The 14,390-nt window shown below is 44.3% G+C and overlaps 1 protein-coding gene across 1 annotated transcript in view; it reads left to right on the top strand.

The window, feature by feature from the left end:
* LOC144798254 (uncharacterized) overlaps positions 1-14,390 on the top strand; it is an 89,775-nt gene that overhangs the window by 45,289 nt on the left and 30,096 nt on the right. The window contains exon 4 of the mRNA XM_078669013.1: positions 10,385-11,785. Coding sequence (XP_078525139.1) covers positions 10,385-11,785 — 1,401 coding nt within the window. The remainder of the gene's footprint in view (positions 1-10,384; positions 11,786-14,390) is intronic.

Raw genomic sequence — 14,390 nt, 5'->3', positions numbered from 1 at the left:
TTCTCTACTTAGTTGATCCTAGATGGCAGAGGTCACTGTCTCTAGAGATAACATTTTCTATATATTATACAAATATGCTACTCAAAGCCATGGTATACAATGCTTCATCAATAGCACACTTAATAATTCATTCTTTTTCTAAATGAATATTCTATCATTTTCGATAATGTATCATAAATACGTTTTTCATGACAGCCAATATGGTACTTGTTACATATTGCCAATACGTTAATCATAGTTAGGCTGTGGGGTTTTAGGTTTAAACCTATAATAACTGATAAAACCCCACTGAAAGAAAAATAGCCCTCACCATTGAAAACATATAAACACTGAAAAAACACCTGCACAACCACAAACTAAATGCCATTCAAATAAAGGAAAAAGAAAGTGAAAGAGTCATTTTGTTCTTACTGAAGGGGTCAATAAAATGTAACTTTGTTATACAAGCTAGCAGTAAGAAAGACTGGCTAACATTATTCTGCTTGAGTTTTGTTCTTTAGGGATGCCACTAAAATATTGTTTCTTCTTCATTTTACTTTTTTCAGTTTTATGGCCTTTGGTGTAAAGATGCAGGGTTTAGTGTCACGTTTTAGGTTTAGTTTAATTATTTTATAAACTGTAGAGAATCAGGACATATCAAACTCACATTTGATATTTTGGCTGCATTTGATTCTTTTACTGATAGGTAAAATGGGTAGTTTCATAAAAATCTTTCCTAATATGTGTCATCACATTTGCCCACAGAGAATGGGTAAAAACCCTTAATACATCAGATCATAGTTTCTAGTGGGTCAGTATTGATAGTAGGTGAACTGCCAACACCTCAGACTGTAAACACTAAATGCAAGGTATAGTGACAAGTATATATATCACCAAGCATCTGGGATAGTGGTGAAAACGTGACACCAGACTTTTGGAAAACATGGAACGCAGTGTCACTTGTTATGCTCTGCAAAAAAGGTTATTTCCAAGTTCAACAAAGATTGGAGTGATATTGTTTGTATTTGTAGTGATTCAGCTACGTATATAAATAATTTGTGTGATGACCTGTCAAAATTGATACTTGAGCTGAAGTGATTCCCTGTAGGAGATCCTTGCCACTTGTTAGATGGTATGCTGAAAGCATCTTTACAATCTTCAGAGTTAATGAGGGATGCTATTGACTTTTTAGGCCATTTTGGTGCACTGTTTTCTTATGCCCAGGAACTAAAACGCAAATATTTATCATTTTGTGCTTTATGTGGCATCAAAGAAAGAGTCATCCCAACTGTGCCCCTTAGCTGACTGTTCTCAGCCCAAGGGGCTATGAATGCTGAGAGGGCCTTTTCACAGAAGTTTACATGGGAAGGAAAGAGCGAGCACACATGACCAAAGACTCACTGAAGAAGTGTTGTATGGTGTACTACAATAAGATTAATTTGCAAAAATCTCTTTGGACCTCATATACACTATTCGTACACTGTCTATATACCATGTTCTTTCAGTGCAGAAAGCAAGCAATGATAAAAGCAAAACGTTCTATAAACACCGGAAAAACACTTTTTCTGTTGTTTTTAGTGGCGTGAAAATGTGTAACCACTGATAACAACTGTTTTTTAAGATATTGAAAACACTGACAAAACCCCACCAGAATTGACCAAAAATAGAAACTGAAAACAGGACAGCCTAATCATAGTCTCCAAAAAATATCAGACGCTTGCCAAAACAGTAGTCCCGAGAGAAGCTATTACATCGTAAGTGGGTTATTCCAAATTTCATCACACCAAGTAACCTATAGTTAAAATTGTAATTTATTCAATGTGTCTACAATTATATGAATCTATCAACATTATTTCAACATTGTTTTATTGTAGATATCCCATAACCTGTACAAATTACACATGATTCATATTTTTTATGATTTCTTAAAAAATACATGAATTGTCGAATATTACAGAAGTATTTCACATTACTATTATACAAGGCCCGTATTTGCTTATAATTTATTAAGATTAAAATAATATTGGTATATAAACCAAGTTGATCAGCTAATCATCACCCGTAATACGTGCAATTTATATTTCAAGAGTTTCCCAAGATTGTATGGTTTAAGTATCCCAGATGACAATCAATACGTTTTTCTATACACAAAATAGGTTTCTCTTTCGGAGTAAGACTAAGAGTAGCGGTAACTCATTGTCATGTTATAGTGGCATATGTAGTACCATAGGAATGGCAAAATTATGCAAATCTATCTACATAAATGGTGATCAACACCCAGAAAGACAGGCCTATGGCCAAACCCACATTGTTTATTAAGCAGCTAGCATTGTAAAACGAGATGAAAAAAGAAAGACGTGTACAATAGCGATAACATGGCAACCCCATGGCAAACCCACATTGTTTATTAAGCAGCTAGCATTGTAAAACGAGATGGAAAAAGAAAGACGTGTACAATAGCGATAACATGGCATGTCGTATAAACTGAACTGAAGTGGCAAGCAAAATAACGATGGATTAAACCCAGATATGTGACTATGACTCCGTCCATCATTTTATTTTATGATGTTGCTATGTTCACCTTAAGTGGATAAGGGTATGCCCAGTCGTGGGTCCCTTGCCTGGCTGATGACGGGTGATACCCCGAAACCAGTCCAGGATGATTGTTTCCAGTCCAGGAAGGACTTGGCTTAGGCAATTCGGGCTGGACTGTTGCCATGAGTAGCAGGTTCAAGACTGATTTGCATATGGCTGTGTCCAAACGATGAATTAAACCCGATCTGTGACTGGGGTGAATGCTTGCATTATTCAGCATTCCGTCCATCATCTGTTATTTTTGCTGTTGTCGCCCTAAGTGGGAAGGATATGCCTAGATGTGGTCCGGTACTCACTGTGCCACTGGATTCAAGCTAACCTGGCTGATGAGGACTAATACCCTGAAACCGGACCCAGGATGCTTGTCTACTGTCTAGGAAGGACCTGGCTTGGCAATATGGGCTGGATAGCTCCTATGGGGAGCAAGGTCAAGACTGATTTGCTTATGATTGCGTCCAAACTGGTGTGACGTGGCGGGCAATATAACGATGGATTAAACCCAGATTTGGGGGTGAGTGTTTGAAAACTTTCAACACTCCGTCCATCATTTCATTTTATTTTGTGAGATTGCTATGGAGTATAACCAGCCTGGAACCACACCATTTAAAGTCAGGACAGCCAGGTTTATTTACAGTTAAACCCCTGGGAGTCTGCACCTAACTTTTGACTCGAATGCAGCACTAGTAAGGGGATGCGGTGAAATCAACTGTCTTTTGTTTGTACTGAAAGATGAAACATTAATTGTTTGTATTCTAGGGAATATTCAGGATTTGTTGCAAATTATCGTCTGGTTTAATTCATTTATTTAGACTGTAACTTGTATTATAAAGCTCCTACTACTTGTTGACAAAAATGATCCATTCAGTGTGATATGTTGGCCGGTCTGTTTAATGAAAGGTCAATATCACTCTGATAACATTGATTATTACACTGATTAGTCAGGAATATATCAAAAGTTTAAGATACCTAACGTCTTTTAGCTTTTTTTGTTCTGAAAATGGTTTTGATCATGTGTCATGGAATTTTTTATTTACTGTCATGCATAATTTAATTTAATTAATATGATGACATTCTGTTCCCATTTCTACACAGATTGCTGATTCTTATGTATGCTATTTTATTGGCCTTATAACCTTCACTCGAAAGATTGTCATAATAATGATGATTTTGATGTCCAATGGTTGTGCTGACTTTAGTGGAGAAGTGTGGCTCAATGGTTAGAAGAGGCAGACCATGAAGCAGAGGTCAGACCAGGGTTCAATTCCCGACGCAGCAGGGTCTTGAGCCCAAAATGTCCACAGACTCGATAATTCTCTCTTCGGTGCCTGCTCGAATCACGGGTTCACACTCCACTATGGCCCCCTGCGGCGGGATGCCTGGCTTTGACCTTGGGGGTGCCCAGTACGGGTTATCTCACAGGGAAAAACCAGGACGGGTTCCCAAAGCAAGCGCTTAGAGACCGTTGGTGATAATGCGCTATATAAATATAAATTACAATTACTTTATGCAAATCATCTAGTACTACCTAAATCTTCAATATAATCTCAGAATATGCAAGTTTATCTAGCTATCAAATAAATAAAACAAAATGAGATTTCCTTCCTCAAAACAATTTGCTTTTCCTTTATTTTGAGATATTTTAACATCCTATGGGTCAGTTCTCATACTAAAGGCATTTTAAACATATTATTTTTAAAATGTTGACAATCTTTTTGTCAAGCTTAGCCTATGCTGTAAATCTGCTGACCCAGAGTCTCCCCAGAAGTGTTGAGAACTTGAGTACCTCACATAATGCAAATGGGGAAAGGGAAGGAAAACACAAGGGTGATTTCTATGGTGCTGATTCATCTTGAATTCATAGTCTGGATTGACATCTGCTCGCAGACAGGTGTGCTGTGACTGACTACTATGCAGGGAATGAAGTGACTGATGTAAGTGCTGAAAAGTCCATGAACATGCAACACAAAGGGACCCATTCCGATCTCGTTCGGAAGGGCTTGGAATCGGGTTAAGGATTAGCGGGTCGGATTCGGAGGCTGAATTTTTATCCGGTTTGTACACGGGTCCGGACGATGAAGTACGATGCGAACAAGCGCAAAATCTCCGGCCGAAACGTTTCCGAGTTCGAACCGCTCCGTAAGTCTCGACCGTAAGCTAACCGTGGCATGCAATGGAGGCGAATTCCGACCGAGCCGGTACAATACGCGATTCAGACAGCCGGATCGAGTCGGAGCTTCCGGCTCGCAATAGCTCCCGGAGCTGGTCTTTGGGGGTCTGCATCGGACCCCCTGGTACCCGCAGCCTTACGGCTCAGACACAGGGGGAGACCAATGGGTCTCCCCAACACAGGCATGTACGGTGCGGATGCCACTGACGTGTACACACTTTAGGGGGCGCACTTGTCCGGAATGTACCCATTCAGTCAATGGGAGCCCATGTACGCGTTGTACGACCGGCTCCCATTGACTTCAATGGGAGTCCGACCGAAACGAGTCCGACAGCATATGGCCGCATCGTACTCGCTCGGTCGGACTCCAGGAGTCGGGATCGGTCAGAAATGACCCCGGATCCGGCTTGGTCGGAGTGATTTCCGACCCAGATCGGAATCGGCCCCAAAGTATGATCTTACTCAGTAAGACATCCACATCATCTGATTTCATAGCTTACCCTGATCTAGGGGGGGAGAGACAGTGATGAGATCAGATATTGACCAAGATTCCAACACTGATACAATGCTGAAGAGCAACAGCGGCCAGATGGTACGCAAAAAACATATAAAGAAGACTTAAGCCCAAGTAGGCATAAGTTCAATGTTCCCCATCTTCCAAAGCTTCCTTTCCTTCCCTGTAAGTATTACATGATTCTATGATTTACACGAGGGGTGACGCCACAATATCATTTTGTTAATGGCAGGTCCAGACAGATCTTCCTTTGCAAGAGTCACTCTGTGACCCCTTTGCGACTGGCTTCTGGACTTCAGCATCGTCAAGGAGTTCTCCAACCCCAGCACCGGCAACAACGACATCTCTCCATCACAAGATCTCTGCAACTCTGTCGCCTCGTTCTTCCACCGCAAGATCGCCGACATCCACAACAGCTTCGGCGCACAATCCACGCACCCAACCGGAGAACCAACGCCCCCCACCGCCACCCTCCGCACCTGGACCACGGTGACCACCGAAGACACAGCCCGCACGATGAACACCATCCACTCCGGATCTCCAACCGACCCCTGCCCCCACCATGTCTTCAACAAGGCCAACTCCACCATCGCACCCCAACTCCGGAACATCATCAACACCTCCTTCGACACCGCCACCTTCCCGGAGAGCTGGAAGCATGCCGAGATCAGCGCCTTACTGAAGAAACCGACAGCGGACCCCACCAACCTCAAGAACTTCCGCCCCATCTCGCTCCTCCCTTTTCCTGCCAAAGTCATCGAGAAGATCGTCAACAGACAGCTTGCCGCCTTCCTCGAGACGAACGGATCCCTCGACCCCTCGCAGACCGGTTTCAGAGCCAACCACAGCACCGAGACCGCCCTCATCGCAGCCACCGACGACATCCGAGCCCTGCTCGACAACGGGGAAACAGCGGCACTCATCCTCCTGGACCTCTCTGCAGCGTTCGACACGGTCTGCCACCGCACCCTCGTTCAACGCCTCAACAACATCGGCATCCAAGAGAAGGCACTGGAGTGGATCATCTCTTTCCTCGCCGGAAGAACCCAGAGAGTCCGCCTCCCCCCGTGCAGATCCGAGGCCACCGAAGTCATCTGCGGCGTTCTGCAAGGATCATCACTCAGCCCCACCCTCTTCAACGTCTACATGAGACCTCTTGCAACCATCGTACGCCAACACAACCTCAACATCATCACCTATGCCGATGACACCCAGCTGATCCTCTCCCTCACCAGAGACCCCAACACCGCCAGAACAAGCCTACACGAAGGGATGAAAGACGTCGCCGAGTGGATGAAGAACAGCCGCCTGAAACTGAACTCGGACAAGACGGAAGTCCTCATCCTGGGACCATCACCCTTCGCCTGGGACGACTCCTGGTGGCCCCCCACCCTGGGCAGCGAACCCAAACCAACGGACCACGCACGCAACCTGGGCTTCATCCTGGACTCCTCCCTCTCGCTGACCAGACAAGTAAACGCCGTCTCCTCATCATGCTTTCACACCCTTCGCATGCTCCGCAAGATCTTCCGATGGATCCCGACCGAAACCAGGAAGACGGTCACCCAGGCACTCTTCACCAGCCGGCTGGACTACGGAAACACCCTCTACGCCGGAACTACAGCCAAGTTACAGAAAAGACTCCAACGCCTCCGCCCGACTCATCCTGGACATCCCCCGACGCAGCCACATCTCCGGCCACCTGAGGGACCTGCACTGGCTCCCCGTCAACAAGAGGATCACGTTCAGGCTCCTCACCCACGCACACAAGTCTCTCCACGACCTGGGCCCCAAGTACCTCAATGACCGCCTGACATTCTACACGCCCACCCGCCAGCTACGATCCACTAGCCTCGCCCTCGCCGCCGTGCCACGCATCCGAAGAGCCACTGCCGGAGGCAGATCCTTCTCCTACCTGGCGGCCAAGACCTGGAACTCCTTCCCCACCCACCTTCGGCTGACCCAGGACCATCTCGCCTTCAGGAGACAACTCAAGACCTGGCTGTTCGAGCAGTAACGGACCCCCTCCCCCAAGCGCCTTGAGACCCTTCCGGGTGAGTAGTGCGCTATACAAGTGGTATGATTGATTGATTGATTGGACTGAAATCCTGAAATCTCTAAAGGGGATGAGGTCCCTTTTCTGTTCATCTCTGTAGGGTAGAGTTGATACTTAACATTATCTCCCCAAAATCTTTTAAAGCCATTTTCTCCCCCAAAATCATATATTAACTTTTTTTTGTTGTCTGTTTCCCTCCAGTTTCAATTCTCCAAAAAGTATTTTAGGATATCCCTCATTATCTGACAACATAAAAATGCTGCGTTGACTTTATCATCAAGAGGCTAAATACAATTGTGGTGCTAGTGTGCATAGGTTCAGTTTTATCACAAGGCTATCATAGTAAAACAAAAGTACTTTATGTTCAAAGATACCGTCAGCAATTTTGTGCTTAAATGGTTAATGATTGAAGAATATTTTGTTTATCCATTATCAATACCTGGATTATTAACTATTTATATTTTTTTAAGTAATGTTGTAATTCCATCAACATTAAAGTCATTGTCAAAATATGATAATTCCTTTTCTAGTTAATTTAGTTTCATTTAATTTTAGGTTGTTGCAATACCTTAAATGTTCTAGTAAAATTACATATTGGTATTTAAGAATTATTTTCTATATAAACAATATATAGGTATCAAAAACCTTCTTTTTACTTTTGCTTAAATAATGAATTTGATTGATCTGCCTGCAGAACACTTTCCGCATTGTCTATAGTTGAAGGGTGCTTTTGAACCTCCGTCTCTGTAGCCTAAATACAGTATTTCAGTTATTTTCTTCACATATTATCTAAAGTGTTTAAAATATTACAGTCCGGTTACTTTAAGACTAATGTCTTGATGTAACATAAGAAGAAACCAACTCTTACAGAATTTTCTCAGCACTTTGTTTTGCAACCTGATCTTTTCTTAATTTGTGATGCATTGTGTACCCCCAAATAAACATTTTAAAGCTGAATTGTTAAGAACACCTGAACATTGCAAAACAAATGAAGATGATTGAACATCTATTCATATGTCATTTTGATGTAAAGTATTAACTAACAATATTGTGCAAAAACCTAGAGAAGTAAGAATCCAACATAAATTTGCATTTTTGGTGCTACTACTAGCAAAGCAGTGTATTGTATTTATTAGCTTTGTACCAAAGGTCCAAAAGAAGCCTCGTGAAGGAGGGACCTATCAGAGCATGCACTAGCTATTGAGAAAAGAATGAGAGCAGTAAGAATTGATGATAAGGTCACAGAGTAACTTGTCTTATAGTCAGATATGCTATATTCATTAATAGAAACGGAGGCAGTGATATGAATGAATGAATGGTATTATTTATGGAGCGCCACGTTCACTCCGAGGAGCATCTTGGTACTATCGGAAACTGGAGGGAGGCTGTGCAAAAGGAGATAGTTAGAGATGTAAGGTAGAAGGTCAGATAAGTGATAGCACTAACTTATCTGGGCCCCAAAGATCCCGGTTTTTAGTCATTTCTTAAACAGGAGTTCAGACTGTGCCAGTCTCAGATATGTGGGCAAGGTATTCCATGATTTTGTTCCTAGGACTGCCATTGACTTTCCTCCTCTAGATAAGAGGTGGAAAGTGGGGGGGGGGGGGGGGGGGGGAGGGGGTGAGGAGATTTTCCGAGTATGATCTATGGGGCCGTTGGGTAACGTATGGTTTGATTCTGGATTTTAGGTATTTGGATCCTGTATTCTTGAGGGTTCTAAACATTATTAGTAGGATTTTGAAAATAATCCTTTTATGTATGGGCAGCCAGTGGAGGGAATTGAGGGCTGTTGTGGCTGAGGACCTCCTCTGCAGTTTTAATACCAGCCAGTCTGTTGCGTTTTGGACTATCTGTAGTCTTTTCAGCACAGCCTTGTTTGCTCCTGAATATAGGCTGTTGCAGTAATCCAGACATCACAATAAAGATCACTGTGGTCCATTGATGCCTCCTAACATGGGATTTTGAGTAAAGAGGCTAGATTTAAATAATTGTAAGAATGGTTAATGGTGACATAGAGACAATGGTGGCAGAGGAAATCAAGCAAAGCACTGATGATTGTTTTTTGTGAAAAAAGACTCATGGTATAACTGCAGTACTCCTTTGGATGCAAATCTATTCATTTTATTTTTTTCTAGATATACAACATGGGATGTTTCATTTGGTGTGGTCACAATCTATAGCTTTGTATCCCCTGGGGATTTGTATCAGTTACAAAATAGTAACAAAAGGGTTCTGCTCCAGGGGCTTCGGAAGAAAACAGACTAATTCCCTGTGTTTCATTTTCTACAAAGGAATTTTCCCCTCCTCTATCCATTTTGGTTAGAAGCCTAAAACCTTAAAATGTGTACTGAACAAAAAGAGAAGTAAGCTGTTTGAACTCTTACTGCCAACAGACATTAAATTAATTCCCTGTAAGTGTAAATCTACTGGTCTTTTGTATCACACGTCACATCTTCCTTGTTATTTACCAATGCAGTGTGTTTTTCTGGGTGGTCTCCCTTAGATGATTATGATTTTTCTTAATAATTCAATTAATTCAACACATGTGTTTTCTACACTTAGCCCCTTTAGCTGCCCCAAGCAAACAGGATTTCAATATACTTTTATTATTTTCATACTATAATATTTTTTGTTATATCAAAATGTTTATAATATATTTTTGAGGACAAAAACAACTAAATAATTAAGTTTGGGTTGGTATAAATGTCCTTGTTCGTATGAACTAAATGTTTTTTTTCTTCATAGCTCTGAGAAGCCCAGGGAACTAATTGAAGTTGTCTGTGGCCTGCCTTCACTAAGACAGCTTAGGCAAAGCCTACACAAGTGTCAATGATTCACCGGGCATAAAATCATGTGGTATTTTTCTTGCCTGATACCTGTTGAGTGAAAGGAAGGACGTGGTGCTCCCAACAGTGCATCCTCACAGGGACACACTGCTCCAGTGCCTATATTATGAATCTTAGAATTTAAGAAGACTGTAATTTTACTTTTTGGCTCCACATTTTCTTACAGACACTACTGTGCTCCATTTTTATGTGCAGATTTGATAATATCTCATTATTTTACTTTTCAGTAAAGAAGAAAAGGTTGGCCAAAGAGGTGGAACGGAAAGACGTGCGCACAAAAACAAATGAGAGACATTCTAAGAAGAAAAAGGAAGGAAAATCCACCAAGACACCAAAAGAAGAGAAGCTATCCAACACACCAAAAGATAGAACTCTACCTTCCATGACAAGAGATCAACACACAGCTAATAGGCCACGAAGACTGTATGCGGGATATACAGCAATACCAATACGACCTGTCAGGAAGAGGAAAAGTGACACAGTTTCCATGCAGGGGAAAGATAGTAACTCATCTAAGATTTCTACAAATGGGACCTTGACTATAAGATCCACTGATCCGCACATGGATACAAGACCTATTCATACACTTTACACATTAACACCCATAAAACCTGTTAGGAAGAGAAGAGATGAGAGGATTTCCAGGGTGGCAAACACTAAAAATCCATCTGGGACTGCCAAAAATGTAACCATTGCTTCTAGGATGAGAAAGAAAAATACAGCTAATATGTCTCATAGTGGAACAAACATATCCCCTGCAAGGGCTAAAGGAGATGAGTGTTTTTTGAAGATAGCCAAGTGTGAGAACCCTTCACAAATGCAAAACAGCAACCCAACTATGAAGGCAGAAGATTTGAATGAAGGAACTTTTCCAATAGCTCAATACAAAGCCAATAGAGCAACAGGTTCAAGGATAGCAAGGGTGAGAGATGAAAGCCAGGCAAGCCCGTCACAAGATTGGCAGCATGCAAATGTCCAAAAAGAGCAACACAGAAGCAGCAGCATGACAAATGGGAGCGCTAGGAGTAGGAGGGTTAAAAACCTGGTCAATTCTGCCGACGATTGGACTCAGACAAACTTCTCAGTAGACCAATACACATCTAACAGAAGAACAAGTGCAAGGGCTACAAGAAGAGATATTAAACAGACAGCAGCGGCAGAGAACTGTAACAAGGCCAACTTCTCAGCCGACAGACACACAACAAATAGAACCGCAAGTGCAAGAGCTCCAAGTAGGAGTTTCGAAAACCAGGCTGAGACAGCAGAAGATTGGAAGCAGCCGAACTTCCCAACAGACCAAAACACAGCCAATAGAAGGAAAAGTGCCAGAGTTATAAGGAGAAGAGTTGGAAGCCATACCAATCCAGAAGAAGATTGTTACATCATTGAACCACCAGTAGACATGTACACGGGTAACACTGAAATAAGTAAGAGACCTGCTAAGAGGAGAAGAAGTCAGAGCCGATCTAAGACGAGAAGAGATCTGGAGAGCGCTAATATGCCATCCAGTTTGCATGAGTCTAATATGTCAACAGCTTCTACACCATCTTCCAGGTGGCAAATTGACAAACCTATTTGGACAACAAACAGAGGTCTGATAGTGTCTCCACAAAGGCAGCAGACCCCAGGTAGGTGGAATTTGTACCCTCAAAAGCATCTATGTCTTCCAGCTGTTGGCCTCTCCTATACTCCCGGAGTGACACAGGGCATAAACTGTAGAGTAAACACAAGAGGCTTTTGGTGCTTGAGGTAATGGGCTATTACAGTGCTTTGTGATGGAAATATATGCAGAACCCAACCTTGCTCTGTGAGGAAACGAGCAGACCTCATAATAATCACTAACTCCCATCAGCCGGTGTTTATATGCCATTGTTTCATGGCAATCCATAGGAAACCCCAAGTCATATCAATATATAATCATACTGGAAAACAGGAGTATGCTCTGCTTTGTTTCATGAGGCCTTAGTGGTCTCCCACCAAAATGTTGAGGATCAGTCAGCCTAAGTGCTTGATGGAGGGTTCTGGGCCCTTGATTGGCACCTCTAAGCTTTTTGCAAGCTTAAATCCGATCTGCCAAAGGTGTTATCACCTAAACCCCAATCAGCTGGATTCTTCCTGGGGTGAAGGACAGTGTTAAGGATTTCAGTAGATGGCCAGTGGATTGCTTGAGAAAATCCTTCCTCTCACCCCTGAATGTGAGTGCAGCCACTGCAAATGGTTGGGATGAGTACTTCTTGGGTTCCCAAGACACTAGAGTGGAAAGCTACCAGTCTCAGGACCAGCACCCATTCTAGACTAAAGTAGAGGGCTGGCCAAATACCTTAACTGACCTAGAAGGATGGCAGCTATGTGTGGTGGTTTAAGCATGCTTCTCACTTCCTGTTCCTCTTACCACACACTAGCATAGTGTTGCCTATTGAAAGTAGCCTCATTCAGCAAGACTGGTGGGGGTGTATCAAGTTTCCTGTTGCTAGATGGACCTATACCCTTGCCAACACCCTCGCCCCGCTCAAGAAACCCTCCAACAGCCACAACAGCAAGAAAGCCAGCTGGTTCACTGAAGACTTCCAGGCCTCCAAGCAAACCTGCCGAAAGCTACAGAAGAACTGGCTCCGTGAACGAACACAAGAAAGCTATGCAGCCCACAAGAACGCCACCTGCAGAAGCCATCACCTCATCAGATCCGCCAAAAGGGCCTCCTTCAAAAACCATCTAGACAACAACGCACACAACAGCAAAGAGCTCTTCAACATCGTGAAGGAACTCTCCAACCCAGCTCCAACACCAACGACATACCACCCTCGCAAGACCTGTGTGACTCGCTGGCCCCTTTCTTCCACAGCAAGATCGCAGACATCCATTACAGCCTCAACGCCATGACCGCCAAGGCAACCACTGAGACCTCCGCCCCCACGACCACCATCCGCACCAACCGCCTGCTCTCCTGGACCAACATCAACAACAATGACACCATCAAGATCATGAACACCGTCCACTCTGGATCCCCGTCAGACCCCTGCCCACACCACATCTTCAACAAAGCCAGCACCACCATCGCACCCCATCTCTGAAAAACCATCAACATCTCCTTCGAGACAGCAACCTTCACGGAGAGCTGGAAGCACGTCAAGATCAACGCCTTACTCAAGAAACCCAAGGCGGACCCCAATGACCTCAAGAATCTCCGACTCATCTCGCTGCTCCCGTTCCCGGCGAAGGTCATCGAGAAAGCCGCCAACAAACAACTGACCAGCTACCTTGAGGATAACAGCATCCGGGACCCATCCAAGTTCGGGTTCCGTAGCAACCACAGTACCGACACTGCCCTCATCGCCGCCACTGACGACATCAGGACCCTGGTAGACAATGGAGAAACCGCAGACCTCATCCTCCTGAACCTATCAGCCCCCTTCGACTCGGTCTGCCACCGCACACACTGAACACGCCTCCACGATGCCGGGATCCAAGAGAAGGCCCTGGACTGGAGCACCTCCTTCCTCTCCGGCAGAACACAGAGCGTCCGCCTCCCCTACCCCTTCCGATCCAAAGCCACTGAGATCATCTGCGGCGTACCCCAGGGCTCATCCCTCAGCCCAACGCTGTTCAACATCTACATGGCACCGCTCGCCCACGTCGCCCGACTGCATGACCTCAACATCATCTCCTACGCCGATGACACCCAGCTGATCCTCTCCCTCATCAAGGAACCCCACACCGCCGAAACCAACCTCCACGAAGGAATGAAGGCAGTCACCGAATGGATGAGGAACAGCCGACTGAAGCTGAACTCGGACAAGATGGAGGTCCTCATCCTCAGATCCACCCCCTTGGCCTGGGACGACTCCTGCTGACCGACCACACTCGGAACAGCTCCAACACCCACCGACCACGCACACAACCTAGGGGTCATCCTTGACTCCACCCTCTCCATGACGAAGCAGGTCAACGCCGTCTCTTCCTAGGAAATTTAGGGGGTTTTGAATCTGCGGTCCGTGGCACCTACAAAACGACACAAAGCAACACTTAGGATAGGTGCAATTCCCCAGTTCTTTTGTTCACAACGCCGTCTCTTCCTCCTGCTTCAACACCCTCCACATTCTCCTCAGGATACACAAGTGGATCCCCACCGAAACGTGAAGAACGGTCACCCAGGCCCTCGTCATCAGCAGACTGGACTACGGAACCGCCCTTTACGCAGGAGCCTCGGCCAAACTCCTGAAACGGCTTCAACGC

The sequence above is a fragment of the Lissotriton helveticus genome, chromosome 12 (assembly GCF_964261635.1).
Source record: "Lissotriton helveticus chromosome 12, aLisHel1.1, whole genome shotgun sequence".
Classification (NCBI taxonomy): Eukaryota; Metazoa; Chordata; class Amphibia; order Caudata; family Salamandridae; genus Lissotriton; species Lissotriton helveticus.
The sequence above is the reverse complement of the archived record's forward strand: the minus strand, read 5'-3'. Positions and strand labels throughout refer to the sequence as shown.